This window comes from Colossoma macropomum, unplaced genomic scaffold (genome assembly GCF_904425465.1).
Source record: "Colossoma macropomum unplaced genomic scaffold, Colossoma_macropomum, whole genome shotgun sequence".
Classification (NCBI taxonomy): domain Eukaryota; kingdom Metazoa; phylum Chordata; class Actinopteri; order Characiformes; family Serrasalmidae; genus Colossoma; species Colossoma macropomum.
In genome coordinates this window covers 8349572-8370188 of record NW_023494806.1, presented here as the reverse complement: position 1 = coordinate 8370188, position 20617 = coordinate 8349572, and the positions used below count along the sequence as shown (strand labels likewise).

The following is a 20617-nucleotide window of genomic DNA, read 5'->3' as shown; positions in this document are numbered from 1 at the left end:
CTAATTTTTGCCATGTCAATTTTTTGACATGGGAACCTACAGAGTTCAGAAGTGCAGATCTGCCAATGCAAAACAAATGAAGCAGAAATTTAATTCCTTACATAATTATGTAATTAGTCATAACTGTATAATCACATTTGAATAGTATAACATGATAGTATAATAGTATAACAAAACAATATTAAGATTTAACTACTAAGGGTTAAAGACATTATGTAAAGAATATGAGTATATGAACAGGAGTGCAAGAGGATACCGTAGACATGTAGAGGACCCTAGCAAGCCCCTCCCCCACTAGTGTGTCTAACTCCTCCGGGGCAAAGGTGGTGACAAGAAAGCTGGTGATGAAGAGCGTGGGGAGGAAGAACGCTAGAAGTCCGCACAGGAACGAGTTGATGAGGCTGCTCTTATTATAGCTCATGTTAGCCCTGTGGGAACAGAGAGGAAGACAATAAGCTCAGCCTTACAGTCAGGAAAGAAAAAATAAAAGCTGACAGTATGGAGGCCGAGCAGTCTTAAAGGAATATTTCGGTGAGAAATCAGATTCACACAATTTTTCACTTACTGCAGATGTAGGTGACCTGCCTAGATATTTTTTTGGTGGCCAAATTAAGCTTCTCTAGTTTAACACTGGAGCTATAAAGCAGACGGTGCAGAGTCAATAGTCACCCAAATCCATAAATACCTCATAAAAACTTTTCAACTTGTTCAAACCACATCCAGGTCTTCGTTAAGGCTGTGCAGACTTGTTTCTGTGATTTGGAACACAGTATGACTGACTGAACGATAAAATGAACAAAACTGCACTGTGTAGCTGAATTCTGGGGCAGCTATTTTAGAGACCAGGGGTGTTACACAGGCAGCTTTTAAGCAGCTTGAGTGAAGTTTTGAAGTTTTTGCAATTTGGGTGACTACTGACTTCTAGTGTTTGCTAGCAACGTAAGCCTTGTAGCTCCAGCGCTAAACTAAAGAAGCTAATTTTGGCTGTGAAACATATCTAGACTGATCGGCTACTGGGAATTTGTGATTTTCGTGGAACTGTTCCTTTAAAGATCTACTGCTTTGATATAGTGTCCACTCTAAAAATAAAAGTTTCAAAATGGTTCTTTGGTTCTAGGAAAAACCTTTATCAGGTGTAGAACCTTTACATTGTGTGAAGGCTTCTTTAAACTTTAAAAGGTTCTTCACACTCATGTCATTCATAAAAATGGTTCTTTAAAGAACCATTCATTGAAAGGTTCTATAGGTCACAAAAAGTAGTTCTTCTGTGGCACCGCTCCGAAGAACCCTTTTAGGCAGCTTTGTTTACAGACAGATCAACTAATGTAATGACAGAGTGATGGAAAAATGGACGGCTAAGTAAACAGGCTGTGAGTGAGTCAGTCTGACTCAGTCAGTGTGAGGATGTATTGTGTGAATAGGGCTGCTAGCCTGCATGTTATAATTACAGGTCTATGTAGTGTTGTAACGCAGTGCACAGCATAAGTGTAGAAGAGAAGAGAAGAGGATGAAGTGGAAGCTGAAGGAGGGGCATTCCGGACCTGTCCTGGGCCAGCTTATTGCTGATGGTGGAGGTGATGAGGTCACAGTCTTTCTCCAGCTGGTCCAGGGTTTTCTGCACAGCTTGGTTAATGCTCTTCTCTATTGTCTCACACACCCCGTCGATTTGATTCACACACCTGCTCGGCTGATTGAAAACACAAATATACAAAATAAGGACAGATATAAAAACAAAACAGCGAGTAAAAAACTACAAACTTATAACATTCACACTTAAAGAAACTGTAGACAGCTGCAAGACTACAGAGATCAACCATAGTCCTGGCCTATATTACACGGTCAGTGGAGATTTCCTTTTGGAAAGGCTTTTATTGAAGCACAGTGGTGATACTCATCTAGTAAACCAGCCCTTAATGTGACGGTCTGAGGTAAACAACATGTACCGAATATGTAGTATAGTGGTCTTTGCGCTCAGCCCAATAAAAACCATTTCTATGTGCAGTTTAAAGTGAATGTGAATTGGAAATGACAGCGTTTTCCTTGTTTACCGGGTTGTAATTCCACGTGAAATAAAGTTTGCACAGCCCTGGCCAAATGTTTTGAAGTGAGAATAAGTTAACACATGCTCTATAAATATGTATGGCATTTTCTGCACATCATGTTGCACAATTTCTGTTTATTTGCTGAGTTTAACATGATTTTTTATTGAAAAAAATATATATATGAAATACAAAATGTGCCATAATGTTTGCACAAGCCACATTTTATGTTTTATTTCCTCCCCAGTATGTTAGATTTAGCATAAACAGTAACTGTAATTGTGCATTAAAATGTGCCGAAGTGCGCTGTCTGTAGAGGATGTGTTGTACACGTTTTTATTTTTTTCCATGACGTCCAGAGTGTTTGCTTGGTTTTTATGGAACAAAACACTGATTTGATGGAACAAACCTTCAAATAATATCTTCGGTTACACTCAGGTAACGTCTGCTAAGCAACATAAAGATCACTAAAGAGTCTTAACTCTGAACTTGCGTGTGAAAATCTGTGCTATTTCCATATTAATGCTGCTGAAGCAGAAGGATTTTGGCTGTGAATGACTACAGTGAAGATAGTGAGGTCCAGCTCTGCTGAGGGAATTCTCAGCTGACAGACGCGCTGCTGCAGAGCGACATAAATCCGTTTCCTCTGACGCAGCAGCTGCAGCAGACAGGCGCGCAGTTACTCATATCTCATTCCCTGGCGTAGGGCGTGTGATGCACAGTCTCTCAACCTATACTGAAGACACATCCTCTACCGTTACTGACCTCCAGTGCCGTCCCTCTAAGTCATCAAGACTACTAGTGCAGGCATTTCTGATTCTGCTAGATTCTGTCAGTCATGGAAAAACATGCACTTTTACCATTTTTATTTATATACTGTCGTATGCAAAAATGGTTTGTTGATTTTCTAAGTAAAAGTAAGTTAACACATCCTCTACATACCTCCACGCATTTCTGCACTTTTTCATGCACAATTACTGTGTATTTGTCAAACTCACATACGAATGTGCTGCTTTAGTTTTACTAATGAATTAAAGTTAAAATTGTCGATATTTTAACAAACTGAAGTTTATCATAGCCAATGGAGCTATTTTTAAAGGGAAACTACAGACCATCTCAGGCCTTTATTTAACCATTTGTATGTCTATTTTCTTGTATTAAAATAAATCTGTACTTATTTTGTAGTTTTATGTCATTTAGTTATTTATATTCTCTTTAAAATGTCATTTAATCTCTGCTTAATCTTGTTTTAGCATTTTAGTGTTCATTTGTACTACCTTTCCTTTTATTTCTTTCTGTGAAGCACCTTATGCTGCATTTCATGTATAAAAAAAATGTACATCCTGTACATCTCCTATCCATATCTTGTATAATTTGGAATATATATCAGTATTCTATCCCCTGTTTATCTATGTCAGATTCTCATATTGCGTATATGGAAATGTGTACAACTGTACATATTATAGCTTTTTCATAATTTATATTACTGTACAAAAACTGTACATTGGACTGGTGCAACACTGGTGTACACTAATGTGTATATTGTGTATGTGTGCATATATTTAGAGTCTAATAATATATAATTTTTCTCTAATATATATATAAATCGCTGCTGTCAGAACAAAACCACATATCTCCAAAAACTTAACTTTAAAGCAAAAGGAAAAACTTTTTTTTTAATACTTTTAAAAATTTACTACATTAGAACTTTTAATATGATTTACCACTTTAAAAAAGTGAAACACTGTCGTATGTATGTTAATATGTAGTAAGCAATATGTAATAAATCATTTTGTACACTGTTGCCTGGGTTACCACTTATTTAGCAATTTATGTAAGATGTGGGTTTTTTTTTTAGTGTTAATTAAGGAATTGTTGCTGTCTAAAGACAAACATGTGTCTCCTAAATGGTAACTTTACAGGGTGAAGGGTAAAAACTGTCTTAACTTTTAATGTAAGTTAATGTGAAGAGATTTTATTCCATGTGATTCTGTACTTTTTATTGCTCCATTCATCATGAAATGTTTACACCATGTGAAGGACAGCAGCCATGTTCAAATGATGTAGAACAAAAATAAAAGTCAACAAAAAAAGGAAATACATGTTGTTCTCTGGACAGCAACAAAATGAAAAAACGAATAATTCTATAACCGAAATCATTTTCATTTACGAGGAAGTGTTAAGTTCTATCGTCCAATGTTTTTAGAAACTGTTATTTTTTAGCTGTAGAGGTCGAATCAATCAATGTTAGTCTGGCCTATTAATCAACCAAGAAAATCTTTAATTAGGGACAGACCTACTGACATCGAGCCTGCAGCAGAGCCTAATGGAGCTGTTCTGAAGTCGCAGTAACAGCCCTGTTGCACAATTTAAAATATCAAATTCAATGCTTTTCATTACCTTTTTACGATCCCAACAAAGCAGAAACAATATATTTGGAACTGCACAACAGGGCTGTACTGAATTATTGTAATATATAGTGTAAAATATAAAATAAATGTTTCTTTAGGAATCATCTCAGAATTGAATTAGGGATTAATCAGGCACTTATTCTTCAATCTGATCAGAGTTCTTTTAAATGTATCAGCTGAGACAGAGTCTAATCCAGGGGTGCTCAAACTTCATCTTGAGGGGCCAAAGTGCTTTGTGAACGGCTAACAGCCAAAAAGACAACACAATATATAAATAAAAGGATTAAAAGGTTTTTTACAACATGATAGTGTATTTTGTGACTGAAGTATTTCAAACTACAACATTAACAAAAAAAACACAAATTGAACTGATGTATTATAATCAAACGTCCTCTTCGGCCAACTTTAGCCCACGGGTCACACTTTGGGCAGAGCTGGTCTAGTTCAGTCTTTGTGTTTTCACAGATAATACTGCTGCATAATTTGGATATTAGGTTTTAGCATGTGCATAACCTGACATTCTGGACTGAAATGATTACAGTTTTGTCTCTCTTTTTTAAAATGACTATTTTATAGTATGTGTAATATTTACTTGCGATTTAGTTTTATTTACCACCCCAATGATGTGTCTACCGGTTACTTTAATACGCGGTGGATCTCTGATATGTGCATCTCGAAGACGCAAGAGAAAATTGTGCCGGCAGGAATTTATTTTCTGCACACAGAAAACACACTAGAATAGCTGGATGCTCACTGTTTACGTGCCGGTCTCACGAAGAAATGCAGCTAAAGACAGTAGGAACGCAGACATTTTATCTTGACACTGCAGATATCATATACAGATATTTTAAGTTTTCTTTTCCACCTTAAAGCATTTCCAGACTGTTTTGTTACCTTCTAAAAATGCTCCTCACTGCTGCAGGTTGTGGTTAATGTGTGTCTATGGCTCCTCTACTACAGTGGAGTCAATAATGAAGCAAATGGTCCAAACTGGATCAGTCGTATTTTAGCTGATACCCAGTCCATGAAAATATGCTTGGACATCTTCAAGTGTAACACTTCTAATCGTAAAATAGAGGACATTTTCGGAGATTTATAAATCTATTCTAAGACTTTTTAAGGGTCTGTGTGAACCCTGAGCAAGAATGTGAAAAGACAATTTGCCTCAATTTCTCAATGAAGTCGTTTATCTCTTACACTGAGTCAGTGTTGTTATCCTTGTTGTTAATACTGTATGAAGCATAATGTAAACGCCTTACTCTCTGCGGATTGGGGATGTATATTGTGGGCATCTCAAAGCCGCATTTGTTGAGTCCCGGTCTGCGGCACAGCTCTTGAACGATCTGCATCATCACTCTCTGTAATCAGGAACAAAAAAAAGAATGAAAAGGCAATAGATTAGCTGGCGGAAAGCTGCTCCAGCACACAGGAATAGATCAGCCTTTTCTCCACATCAGGCTGACTGAGAGACAGTCTCTCTTCAAGCAGGGTGACGGATGCTGATGTTTGACTTCCTGGAACAGGATACACATGCGCGCACGCACAGCCACACCCACCTGTCTGTCTGTCTCTCGTCCCGCCTCGTCAGCTTTACTGAGGTAGAAGCGTAATTTGTCTCCACATTTCTCGCTCAGCTTCTCCACGATGTTGAGCGTTCGCTTACACAGCGCCTGCCCCATCGGGTCGAAAAACACGAAGATCAGATCCGCCTGCTCGCCTGAAAAAAGACAAAGAAAAAACAACAAATCAGCATCTCAGTCAAACACAGCCACACAGCCCTGCAGCAGACAACCGATACAGCGAGTGGTATCAGCGAGTGGACGGGCTATGCAGGAGATTTACTACTGCTGAAAACTAGGGATGCAGGATAATATCGGAATCATATTAGTATCTGCACATAATTTCATTTTTAAAAATTAGCATTGATAAGATGTTAAGATGTGATTGATATTTCAAACTGATATTTGATGATGTTCTGCTCTCTGGACTATTAATTACATTCCAGAGAGCAGAACATTTAGCCCAGTTTGGGTTACTGTGCTAAAATGCCTGCATTTGATTCATTTTACTGCATTTGAAACCCTGTAGAAACACATGTTGCACGTCTCTGCGAGGTTAAATCCAGGATTTTGACCCAAATTAAGCAGTTTATACAGTCGTACGCGAAAGTACCCCTAGTCAAATGACACATTTTGTTATAAAAAATAAATTAACACATCCTCTACAAATATGCCTTTAAAGTTTTAGTGGTTAATTTCTATTTATAAAACATAAAAAAATAATATGTGCCATAACTTTTGCACACACTATATTTTTCAATTTCTTAAATTCATCAAATTTTACTGCCCATTTAAAATTTTAGTGCATTTAAATATGGAGAAGTGTGTCCTCTCTAGAGGACGTCTGTCGAAAAGCAACAAAATGTCATCTGAATGGGGTGCCCAAACTTTTGCACATGACTGCATGTGCATAAAAAATACCAGATATTGTCATACCAATATTCCCACATCAATTAATAATTTAGAATAAATTTTTTCGATATTAAACCAAAAGGGTTGCAGATACATGTATAAAATTATTATAATATGCGAATCCTGAGCAACTGTAAACTGGAATCTGTGAAGAGATATTAAACACCATACTAAAATGACTAAGAAAACTGAAAACAATCCAGAATGCCTTATGTTTAAAAAGTGAACAAATCTGGAGGTGGATAAATTTGAAACAGCTGTAAATAGGATATTATTTATCAGGTAATATGTTCTTGTTCCCCAATTACATCTAAACATCTAACAAATCGTTTGGCACCTAGTTTATAACATATAAACACACTGTATAAATTATTAATCTATAGAAACTGAACATATAAATAAGACAGGAGTTCGAACAGCAGTGTAAATGAATGTGTTATTTAAATGACCAGTCATTTCCATAACGCATGACTGACCTCAGCTCAGACAATTCTGAATACGAGGTGCCTGTGCTATTCATTCTTACCAAACGACGTGATGGCGCTGTTGACATCGAAGGGGTAGATCATGTCTCCGTCCACCAGCCCCGGGGTGTCCACAAACGTCACCAGGCTGAATTTCTTCTGCTTGGAGGTGGAGATCTCAGCAGACAGGTAGTCCGTGACACCTACAACACACAACTACAGGCATACATAAAAACGCTACAACACGAGGGCTTTTTGTTGCACTGTTGTCGTTTCAAAACCTCATAACTTTTTGTCTTTAACTTTATTTTAGATTTGAAAATGCCAGCTGTTCTTTACACTGTGTGAGCAGTTCATAATGAAGGGATCCGAAATAAACAAAACATGTGAAATATAATAAATAACAAACATAATAAAATAAATGAAATAATCATAATCATGTTACATTAATGTGAAATAAAGTTCAGAACACTTTTTCCTTCTCTTATAAAGTGACCATTTTTGGGTATTAAAAGTTTTAAACTGATGCTATGAAGTCTGACAGCTAAACTAGAGGCAAACAGTGCAACAGCTGCAACAGTTTCTCTCGTTTGTCATCATCTGTCAAAACCAAAGACAGCTAAAAAAAACAGAGCCCTTTTCATTTTGACATCACTTCAACAGAGCACTACGTTATTAACCTGTTGCATTTGTCACAACATAAAGATCTCTTTGGGTGGCTCTGAATGACAGGTCTCGTCAGGGCTCGGCCACGCCCTCTCTCTGCTACGGCAGGTGGTCTGTTGTCATGGTTACCCACAACAGCTCTTCAACTGGCAGCTTTAAGGCAGTGCCACATAAAGCTAGCCAGTGAAGAACGACTGTGAAGCAACGCCCAGCCAGCGACCGCCTGCCTGTCAAAGACCTCAGCTCTGTCACGAGGAATTACATGGAATGACGTGTGATTTGTCTTACAGGCAGTCAGTCAGTCGGTAAAATACTTTCTTATGCTATTAAATTTTTAGTGAAGACATTTCTCTGTGGCCTAAATAATTACTCCATGTACTACAAGCACTGTATTTGATTCAGTGTTGCGGAAGTGGCTTTACCCTCTTAATGTCCATATTGGTTTGACTGTAATCACTAAATAACTGCATAGTAATTACTGCATAATAAGCTGACAGGCTGTCACTAAATTCTATATTAATAACTGAGTAATCAATTGATTTTTTCCTGACGAATAATTAGGTAACTAGATGTTTTTAATAAAATGCCAAACAATAAAAACAGACTTGACTGAGCAAATAAATCATTCATATACTTACAGAGGCTCTTTATAAGAATACTTTTCTGATGAAAATGAATTAGAAAGCCTTAAATATATATAAACACACACTCACCATGCATTTTATTAGGAACACCTCTTTGTATCTACACTCAACGTCCATTTTATCAGCTCCACTTGCTTACAGGAGCACTTCGTAGTTCTACAATACAGACTGTAGTCCATCTGTTACTTTGTTAGCCCCCTTTCACCCTGTTCTTCAATGGTTAGGACCCCCACAGAGCAGGTAGTACTTGGGTGGTGGATCATTCTCAGCACTGCAGTGACACTGATGTTGTGGTGGCGTGTTAGTGTGTGTCCACTCACTGTCCACTCTATTAGACACTCCTACCCCCATTCCTATCGTCAGAGACAGTAGCTCATTTGTTGCTGCACAGTTTGTGTTAGTCCTTCATCATTTGTCACAGGACACTGTAGGCTGGATATTTTTGGTTGGTGGACTGTTCTCAGTCCAGCAGTGACACTGAGGTGTTTAAAAACTCCAGCAGCACTGCTGTGTCTGATCCACTCAGACCAGCGCAACACACACTAACACACCACCACCACGTCAGTGTTACTGCAGCGCTGAGAATGATCCACTACCCAAATAGTACCTGTTCTGTGAGGGTCCATGGGGGTCCTGACCACTGAAGAACAGGGTGAAAGGGGGCTAACAAAGTATGCAGAGAAACAGATGGACTACAGTCTGTAATTGTAACTACAAAGTGCACCTGTATGGTCAGTACAGCTGATAAAATGGACAATGAGCGTAGATACAAGGAGGTGTTCCTAATAAAATGCTCAGTGAGTGAAAACAAATTAAGGCAACACAGCTTGTCATTGGACCAGGGGTTCCCAAACTTTTGCATATTTACATAAACAATGTGGAGAAAAAAACGGATAAATATGGATAAATATCTGCATAAATGCATAAATATCTCTGTTTCTTCCTATAAGAGAAACTGGGAGAATTTTAAATATGCATTATCATCACGCAAATCTGCAAATTTACTGAGAAAGTAAATATTAATCAATGTTTTTTAATCGATTAATCGTTAGATGTAAACTTAATAACTGAACAATCAGCCGGCTGTTTAAAGGGTTAAGAATGACTCCTCAAATCTGGTTGCAGTGGACACTGAAGTTCTTTCAGCACGGAGGGAGCAGGTGGTCATGATTTCGTACAAACCACAGTCCTGTTCCTCCACTAATTAACATTCTCTCCCATATCAAACCCCTCAGTCTATTCATCTCTCCATCTCTGAAGCGACACAAAACACTACATACATAATAGCATGTTTTAGAAAGCAACCGTCTCACAGACATAATCCCCAAACTCATGCACCACAACGGTCATCTATATTCCAGTGGCAGCATCTGCACTGACCCTGCAAAGCCATGCAGTGACTAAGACCGCTAGCATTTCTCACAGGCAGGGTGCAAGTGGCATGGCAGAGACACTGCGCAAGCAGGACTTAAAATAGCCCGGAAAATAGATTTAGAATCTGATGCGCCTGGCCGCATGTGACAGTGTCCAACCTCTGCTCTTTAAGCACATTGAAAGGTGAAGAGGCAACGCGCTGCCCGGTCTGCCGATGGGGGTAGCAGGACTTGGTGCGCAGAGGGAAAGGTCAAAGGTCGGGAAAGTGCTGTGTCACCGTCAGGCCGCAGAGCAGCACTGCGGTGAGCCTGACGCCGTGGTGGCAGAACGTAGTGCAATATGACATGGCCAAACCACGCCCATATTTTGCACCAATCAACCATTGCGGGCCACACCCGTTTGATCAATGAAATTGATCGGTACATTTAAACTAGCATGATCAGAAAGCAGCCCAATTGCAAAGGCTAAATTGCCTATAGTGCACTAATTTACAACTAAACTAGTGCGTACTGGTAAAAGGCACATGTACTTATGGTTTAACTGGTACACACTGGAAAAAGAAACAAGCATATATGACACATGCTGGTAAAAGGTGCATTTATTTATGACTTAACTGGTGCGTACTGGTAAAAGGTGCATGTATTGACGACTTCACTGGTATGCCCTAGTAAAAGGTGCATTTATTTATGGCTTAACCGGTGCATGCTGGTAAAAAGTGCATTTATTGATGACTTAACTGGTGTATACTGGTAAAAGGTGCATGTATTCACGACTTAACTGGTGCATACTGGTAAAAGGTGCATGTATTGATGACTTAACTGGTGCATACAGGTAAAAGATGCATTTATTTACAGCTTAACTGGTGCATAGGGGTAGAAGGTGCATGTATTTACAACATAACTGGTGCATACCGGTAAAAGATGCATTTATTGACAACTTAACTGGTGCATACTGGAAGAACATGCATTTACTTATGGCTTAACTGATGCATACTGGTACAAGGTGCATGTATTGACGACTTAACTGGTACATACTGGTAGAACATGCATTTATTTACAGCTTAACTGGTGTATAGGGGTAGAAGGTGCATGTATTTACAACATAACTGGTGCATACTGGTAAAAGGTGCATTTATTTATGAGTTACATGGTGCATACTGGTAACCAGTGCATGTATTTATGACTTAACGGGTGCATACTGGCAAAAGACACATGTATTTACGGCTTAACCAGTGTGTGCTGGTTACTGACAGAGTGAAAGCAATCAGTCCACTGAGCACTGCAGATCTGTGACTGACTGCACTCAAGGCTTTCACAGTTTCACATTTGTCTGAAACTAATAATCTGACATTTGCCAGTTTGAGGTGTTGCATTTTGCATAATTTTAACGCAAAATCTTTGCCCTTCACAGCAGTGACGTGGGCTCGTGTCCATATCGCCCTACCCACGTCAGAGCTGACTGTCCTGCACTCTTATTATTTACACTCTCTCTCTTCTCTGACGCTGAGCTGTTGTCAATCGGAGTGACTCAGTCTCGCCTGATCTGCACTGGATGAACCCACTCTGCCCACTGAATACTGACTGCACAATCACTGTGCAGTCATGACGTGCTCCGACACGCCCAGAAACCAAATCCCGACCACCTACCTCGGTCACAGCGCAGTCAAAATAATGAAGTTGAACAATTAAATCAGTGAATCAGAACAACAGACCTTAAACCTGATGTGGTTCGAAATCATAATCACAGCCGCTCTCACGCAAACTAGATCGGTCTCGGTTTATACGTGCACAGTGACGGTAAATTGACTGGCTATAATAGGCTTGATTACTGATGAATATGAATAAGATGTTGTGCCGTGCTTCGCAGCCTGAAGTAGCTACGGCGAACTGTATATATCCAGCTGTGACTCAGTTTCAGGCATTAGTCATAGCTTTCAAACACGTCATTACATACTGAATGGACTAAAACTGGGAACTGGGACAGTTAAACCTATCAGCAAACCACCAGTAGGAAAAAAAATACTTACATATATTCCTACATATAGATATACACACATATATAAGCACATATATATATATATATATATATATAAATAAAAGAGAACACATCTAAGTTATTACTTTACATTACCTATTACATATTTTGCTCCATCACTCCCTACGGTTACTTACTTATGCAGCATGCAGTTACAGCAACATGTGTCATGAACTGTCTAGAATTGCATAAGCCACATGTAGCCTGTCCACAATCATCTTAAACCACACTGAGTAACAACACGTAAAAACACAAAACACAAGACATGAATACAAAAGAGACCAAACACCCTGTCCCTATAAGCACTGCCAATCCAATATGTTCACAGGTCCTATTCTAGAGCCAGAAGCATTTTAGAAAACCTGGCAAAGCCCAAACAGAGACATTCTAGACTGCTTACAGATTATAGAACGCTGTGAAACTTATCTACGGATATGGAGACACATTCAAGAAGCAACTCGGAATCGTAAAGTATCGCACGTCCTGTAACACGTAACATCTGTGATTGTACAATGCTGACTAATTCCTACCTTTAAACTCCAGGAGCGGTCTGAAATGTGGGTAGAGGTGGAGCGTGGCATTCCCCTGCGAGGAAAAGAGAGAGAAAGAGAAAGAGAGCAAAAACGTGAGCGTGAGAAAAACGAGAGCGGCAACAACATCGAAAATGCAAAGTGATGATGAAGAGAGGAGAGCGCTGAGCGTGTGTGGAGTGAGAAACCAGGCCCAGCTATAGGGAGACACCCTTCTCTCTCTCTCTCTCTCCCTCCCTCCCTCTCTCTCTCTCTTTCTCTGTCAGGGGCTTTACTGCAGCTCTTTCTCTCTCCGGCAGTCAGCTTTAAGCTCTTCCTGTATATAGCAGATAATCTCTTTATACCACTCCTTTAGTGCAATTACATTATTCATCTTCCTGTCTTCACACACAGTGAGAATGAGAGAGAGAGAGAGAGAGAGAGAGAGGGAGAGGGAGAGAGAGAGAGAGAGAGAGACGTGCGCTGCAAAACGACACTGTGGCTTTAAGACAACCCCCCTTTCTCTAGAACAAACCACTGACACAGCTATCATACAGTCCTCTCCCTCCCTCTATCTCTCTCTCCTCTCTCCTCTCTCTCCCTCTCTCTCTTTCTATCACTTTCTCACACACACATACAGAATGTAGTCACTGTCAGTCCTAAAGCTTGCTATATTAGTTTGTACACAGTCTGAGGTGCTGTCTGATCAACAGAAAGGTCACTGACATAAGAAGGTATCTGACATAAGATTATATTATTATTATTATTATTATATTATAGAGTTCTTCAGTTCTAGTCCTGGTAGGCTGGTGTCCAGCAGAGTTTGGTGGTTTCCTTGTTTAAAAATGATCTATTTAATCTGGAAACTAATACGTTGAATCAGGTGTGCTTGATTAGGTAAATCACCAAACTGTCCTGGACACCCGCTCTCCAGGACTGAAAGCGAAGAGGCCTGACCTATATGAAGCTGACCAAACAGACACACTATGCTGCAACGTCTCTCACGCTCTTCATAAAACCCTGCGTCTCTGTTTTTGCCATTCCTTTTACTTTTTTGCATTATTTAAAAACTTCAGTTACCATTTGCATGAAGAACAAACCAATAGTAAGTAAGTTACCCTTTATTGATTCCACAACGGGGGAATTCACCTCCGCATTTAACCCATCTGTGCAGTGAAACGCCCACATACACACTAGTGAATACACACACACTAGGGGGCAGTGAGCAGGTACTGCAACACCAGGTCGATGCGTGGAGTGGACGGAAATCGATTTAATATCGCTGCTGTCGGGACAAAACCTTGTATCTCCATTTTTGTCGTTTTTCAGTTTTTGACATAATTTGAAAATGCCTGTTGCTTTTTACATTATGTGTAAATTTACTGATGAATGGACCAAAAGAAATAGCCAGAAATTATTTAGGAAAAAGTCTGGTTCCATTGACTTACATTAAAAGTAAAGTATGTATTTTTCTTCTCCTGTAAAGTTACCATTTTAGAGATACAAGGTTTTGTTCCGACAGCAGCGATGTGTAGTCCTCATACAGAGGACATATCAGATATTAAACTGATAAGAACAGATACTACACTTGATCTTGGCCAAAAGGCCGAGAAGCAAATCAACAGAAATGAAAGAAAAATCATCAAATAAAGTTATGGATGTCTCCTGTAAAGCTACCATTTTGGAGACAGAAGGCTTTGTTCCGACAGCAGCGTTATACTACCTCACAGCAGGGCTGGGCAACATAACATTTATCATCATCATTGGAGTACGGAGCAGATATCGTCTGCATGCTTCCTTAAAACAGAGCACAATGAGTTCTGTTTAAGTAGATGTAGTGCAGTGCAGTGTGTCAAACTCTGAATACAAACCATTCTATTCATAGTTATTCATAGATAGTGCTTGTTAATGTGGCAGTACTGGTTCTTTTCTCAGTTCCAACTTATCAAATCTTAGAAAAACTAAATATTGTGACGTATATCATGTAGCATTAAAATGTCTTGAAGTTCTGTGATGTAATTTTTTGTCATATCACCCAACCCTACATCACAGCATCATTACTTTTGCAAAAGTTAGACTGGAACCATTTAGAAAGCATAACTAGAGACTTCTTCTTTTCCAGTACCGATACTGAAACCTCGAGTCTTGCCCGATACCAGTTTTTTCTTTAAAAGCTACTAAGATGTTTTAAGTTGAATCACTTCACTTCAAATAAGCATCTAAAAGTAGTCCATCATGTTCAAACTGTATGTGTTTCTGTATTTGCAGAGTCATTTTGATTAAAGTGTTTTCTGAGTTTGTGGCTCATTTCTATTTATTATTGCTAATTGTATTAGCAACCATTTCATGCAATGTCTTTCTGTGAGTAAGTATTTAGAGGCATAGAACGCTTCAGACGTCTAGTTTCTATCACCACCACTATGAATTCTATTAATTCTGTTTCTTTAGAATGGAGTGTTGTACATAAAATTATTCTGAATGACTTTCTGTATATCTTACTTATTTACTTATGTAAAAAAACTGAAAAAATCAGTGGAATTTTTATTCAAACCAGGACCTCAGGATCAAAAATGTTAATGAACCTGAAAATATGTGTATCAAGGCACCTCTAATAAACAGATGTCTTATATGACTTTTGTAAAATTCACACAGTAATTTAATAAGGTGGAGATTAGAGCCCGACCGATATATTTTTAAGACCGATACCGATTTTGATATTTAAAGATTTAAAAATCCGATATTTCCGATATATCGGCCGATGTTCTTTTTTTCTTTTCCAGAATTACATAAAGAGTTTCCCTAACATTTGTTATGTGTGGTTATTTAAGGGTCACCAAAATAGTATGACATAATGCAGTTTAAAGATAAAATCACAACTATGGGATTTCACACACTAACGTTAGTGTTACGAACACAAACATCTGTCATTTTATCATTTAAAGAATTTATTGATTAGGCGGATCACATGCAGGAACATCTGAACATGGCGTGTTACTCAGAACTATACTGGAGCTCTTTTTTGAGAACTGAATAACATCTCACAGCATATTAATGCACTCTAACAAAATAGCGCCACCACAACACACACTATACATTTGAAAGAGAAGCGAGTTAACTTTGTTTGGTTAACTAAGCCATGTCAGATACTTGTTTGGATCACATTTATTTTACATCTCTCCTCTGGTTTAATCATTTCCAATGACTACAATACCTACAGACATGCGAGTCACAGGTATATAAACCACTGCTTCATTTAGGCATGAGGCGGAAGTTGGCTTCCTATTCTCTAGGTTTTTTGTCTGAATTATCCCGTTCCACCTTAAATAGTGCAGCACTTACATTCTGACCCCTGAGGCTACTGCTGTAACTGCTGCACCATTTAAGGTGGAACAGGAAAATTCGAACAAGAAGCTGGAGAATAAGCAGCCGACTTCAGCTTCGTCATTTAGGCAGAATAGCTACAGTTTAACTGCTCATTAACGTGTTTTCATTATAATTTAAATAAAGTATGCCACATGACAAATATCAGCTCCCCATGAACGCTGATGATCTCCTTAGTGTTCGACTCAGGGCAGCTGTCTGTTGTGATTTGTGGTGTTTCAAAAACGTGTGTGTTGCCAACCGGGAAGTTGCCGAGTGTCCTCTCATGGACAAACGACACAACAACAACACTTATTAACATGGATAAAGCATCTGTCTTCCATCTCTCTGTTTCTTTTTTATTTGTCATTTATCGACTGTTATAAAAGCTGATAACAATTTATCTGCAACTAGCTGGTATCGGCCAATAATATCAGCATGCCAAATTATCGGTCGGGCTCTAGTGGGGATCCTTTTGCAACTTTCATGACACTAATTTGGGAACTTGCAGTGAAAACGATGGGGAATGGTTTATTTGGACCCCCGTTAGCCGTGCCAGACATCACTCTTCCGGGGTCCACATGAACATGAAAAAACATTACGCATGATTCCATGTAGAACACTGCACAGCCTTACATTGTATTAATGTAGCTGTTTAAGCTGCACCCTGCATAATATAAAACAACCCATAACTGCAATACAACAATTCTATCCAAGTCAATTTTATGAATTTGGTCAAAAATAAATGACATAAAATAATCATAATGATCCGTAGCAGGTCATGTATGCTGTAATACAGATTCGACTGACCGCTTTATTAAATAAACCTCCTTGTATCTACACTCCTAGTCCATTTTATCAGCCCCACTCTGTAGTTCTACAATTACAGACTGTAGTCCATCTGTTTCTCTGCATACTTTGTTAGCCTCCTTTTACCCTGTTCTTCAATGATCAGGACCACCACAGGACCACCACTAAGCAGGCATTGTTTGGGTGGTGGATCATTCTCAGCACTGCAGTGACACCGACGTTTGGGTGGTGTGTTAATATGTGCTGTGTTGGTCTGAGTGGATCAGACACAGCAGTTCAGCTGGAGTTTTTAAACACCTCAGCATCATAGCTGGACTGAGAATAGTCAATCAACCAAAAATTTAATATAAGATAGGGGTGTCTAACAGAGTGGACAGTGAATGGACAGTCATTTGCCAGTGTTTAAAAACTCCAGCAGCACTGCTGAGTCAATCCACTCGCACCAGCGCAACACACACTAACACACCACCACCACGTCAGTGTCACTGTAGTGCTGCGAATGATCCACCACCCAAATAGTACCTGCTCTGGTGGTCCTGTGGGTATAAGGTACAGGGAGATGCACTTAATGAAGTGGCTGGTTGGTGTGTGTGTCTATATCAGAGATGTATTACCAGCCTAATAAACCATGTACACTGCAATAACACCTTATAATAATGAAGAACTAAAACAGGGAGCCTGAACTTAAACTTACGGTCAGCGATTCTCTTTTCCTGCCGCTGGTTATAAATGTGAACCCTTGCGTTTCTATGGCAACACCTGTCTTCTGAATGTGCTCCTCCACGTACCTGAAATGACAATAAAAATAACAGTAATACCCATAAAAAACAATAATAACAATAATAATATTAATAATATTAAATAGAAGAAACATTTTAAAGAAAGACAAATACAGATGCCATGATCAGATATGAAAAACTGATTAACAATTTCACATTATAAAAAGGTACAGCTGGTCTTATGCTACATGATTCTGCATCAAAAACAGGCTGTTTCTATCCCAGCAGGCAATGTGACATCTGCCCCAAATTATAGAAGCCCTATTTTTGTACATCTTTTCAATCAGAAACTGTTATTACAGGGCAGCGCGGAATATAATGGCCAGTGTGTAGTTAACGGTTCAGCGTGTAGTAAAAAAGTTGTTACCAGTTAATAAAGGAGCTTTTCCCAGCAGAGTGGTTCCCCATAATCATCACTATTATCTTCTTTCGAGGTGGCAGCAACCTCAGCCCCAGACTGGAGGCTATTTTCACGAGGCCTGGAGAGCATATATACATACAGAAAACATGAGGCTGCAGATCACCAACAACAGCGTTTTTCGCTCAGTAACGGTGGTTGTATGGCTGTAAGCACCGTTATAGTGGTCATTTTAACAATGAAAAGGCCGATATCTGACATTTTTCTTGTATTTAATTTTTCCCTTGAGATCAATTTATAACAATTGTGTGGTTTTAAGTACCAAAAGTGGTCATAATTCATTTTAACATGACCATTTTCAGCCTCTTTTTAGCCTTTAGAGTTTAACAGGCTGGTTTTGTTACTGTGCCTTTAAGACTGATATATTTAAATGATCTCTGTTCTGATTGGCTATACTGTGCCATATTCATTGAGCTGAAACACTCCTTTGAACTTCAATAAGCACGGGCATGGTTAAACTGCTGTAGGCTGAATGAGTGGACATATGTAAATTAGTTGATTCTTATGACATCACAGAAACAGTGAACTAAAAACGAACCATGCAGTGTACTGTGCATATATGGACTGTTTGAACTTTAACACTTCAAACTCCTTTATTTAAAAAAAAAAAAAAAGAGGGAAATTCGGTTTTCCATGATATGGGGGCAGTTGTGGGCTGGAGGTTAGGGAACCAGCCCTGTGACCGTAAGGCCAGTTCGGTCCCCTGAGCCGACAGTATGTGACTGAAGTGCCCTTGAGCAAGGCACCTAACCCCCAACTGCTCCCCGGGTGCCATGGATAGGGCTGCCCACCAGTTCACTAGTGTGTACGTGGTGTTTCACTGCACGGATGGGTTAAACGCGGAGGTGAAATTTCCCCACTGTGGCACTAGTAGGGGTCACTTAATCCAATATGGGCCCTTTAATCAAGTTTTTTTTAGTCATGCTGTGAATGAAAAACAGCAAGTTGCGACACTGACTTCACAGACACTTAAGTCTCATAGGTGAAACAACTTTGTTGCTTGTTTTTCAGTTGAAACTGTAAGAATGCATTAAAGTTATTAATTATATTTTTGACAAATCTGCCTAAAATACTGAAAGCTCCCAAAAAGACTCAGTTGTGTTACTCATGAACTATTAAGTGACTTTAAAACTGAAATAAAATAACATGAATGCAATATTTTCTAACATTAAATGTGATCCTGAAACTAAAGTGGCAATGGAGTATATTTTAGACAAGTTCAGATTTGTGTCATTTTGTCAGCAGTGTTACAGTCAGAGGTGTCACAAATGATGTTGCTCAATATAAAAGACTGTTTTACACTGTCATTTTTACTCTGTTTGCCACCACAATGGTAGAATGACCGATCAACGAGTGTGTCCATCAGGCTGTATTTACGACTGTAAAAGAGACCAGTAGAAATTAAATATGCATTAACATCCAGCAAACTGTCAACTAATCACTACTGATTCATCAACAATCAATGGCTGTATTTAAATCATGTACTTGAGTTTAATCAGGTAGTCATTTTCCCATCTAAAGGGGTCCTGAGATTCTTTAAAGCCTGCACAGCAATGCCTACATATAATCATACATCACATGTCCATGACCACTGGGTCAACACATACTTCAAATCCTTTCACGCTAAACCACAGAAATAAGATTACGAGTCAAAGTCCTGCGAGGCCCAACATAATTTCACCGTGTTCTTGAGCAGCGTTTCCCAATCCAGCCCTTGGGGACCCCAAATATAGTTTGCTACATCTCAGCTCCCAACTGTAGCAGGTATTTGGCTGGTGGGTTAGGAGGGCTGGACTGAGGAACACTTCTTTTGAGTAACACATGGATCCAGGCTAAGATGACCTAAACACTCCATGTTAGTGTGCCATGAGGTTGTTTGTGTAAGCTTTTAAAAAAGGCTTCAACTTGACATCAAAAAGAGCTTAAAATCCCAAACCACGACTCTAACCTTGATCCTACTGCCTGGTTTGTGCTAACTGCCTTGCCTAAACTGCGGAATCCCAAAGATATGAACCACAGAGCTTTTTTGTATGTGGGTATAAGTATGACGACTAGTGCCTGACCGATTTTTATTGTTTGGCCTGAAAGGTTCCACAAATTTATTGTTATTGGTGAAAATGCTGCCAACAAACAATATTTTACCGCCCATCCCATAGAGTTTATATTATTTAAGATTTCATGAGTTGATGTCATTTATTTTAAAAACTGACAGTATAGAAATTACAATACAAAATGACTAAATATGATAATACTATGAGGAATCAACTGTCAACCCTATCAATCAGAAAAGCACTATTTAGCTATAGCTATTGTAGTCTGTTTAATTTTTGAGCATACAGTACTATTGTACGTTCATTTATTTAATTTCCAGTCAAAACAGCCACTAAGTACATTAAGTTTTTCACTAGCCACGTTTACATGCAACCTAATAGTCCATTAATAATCCGATTAACAGCTGAATTGGAATAGAATATGTCCACATAAACACCTCAATCGGAATAGTCTAGTCCGATTAAGGTCATTTGGAATACACTTTCCGATTGAACGAGGTGGGTAATCCTGTAAATAATCTGTTAAATAGAAGAATAATAACCATGTAAATGTCTGTATCTGATTACATTCCCAATCGGAAAGTTTA

The 20617-nt window shown here is 38.9% G+C and overlaps 1 protein-coding gene and 1 pseudogene across 1 annotated transcript in view; both read right to left on the bottom strand.

The window, feature by feature from the left end:
• The window catches only part of si:dkey-98f17.5 (uncharacterized protein LOC569123 homolog), a 29262-nt gene that overhangs the window by 4700 nt on the left and 3945 nt on the right, over window positions 1-20617 (bottom strand). The window contains exons 2-9 of the mRNA XM_036598461.1: window positions 17929-18040; window positions 17477-17570; window positions 12634-12688; window positions 7448-7588; window positions 6007-6167; window positions 5710-5808; window positions 1542-1687; window positions 257-428 (exon numbers count right to left, since the gene is read on the bottom strand). Of these exons, the coding sequence (XP_036454354.1) occupies window positions 257-428; window positions 1542-1687; window positions 5710-5808; window positions 6007-6167; window positions 7448-7588; window positions 12634-12688; window positions 17477-17570; window positions 17929-18040 (980 nt within the window). The remainder of the gene's footprint in view (window positions 1-256; window positions 429-1541; window positions 1688-5709; window positions 5809-6006; window positions 6168-7447; window positions 7589-12633; window positions 12689-17476; window positions 17571-17928; window positions 18041-20617) is intronic.
• LOC118796667 lies at window positions 14117-14230 on the bottom strand (annotated as a pseudogene).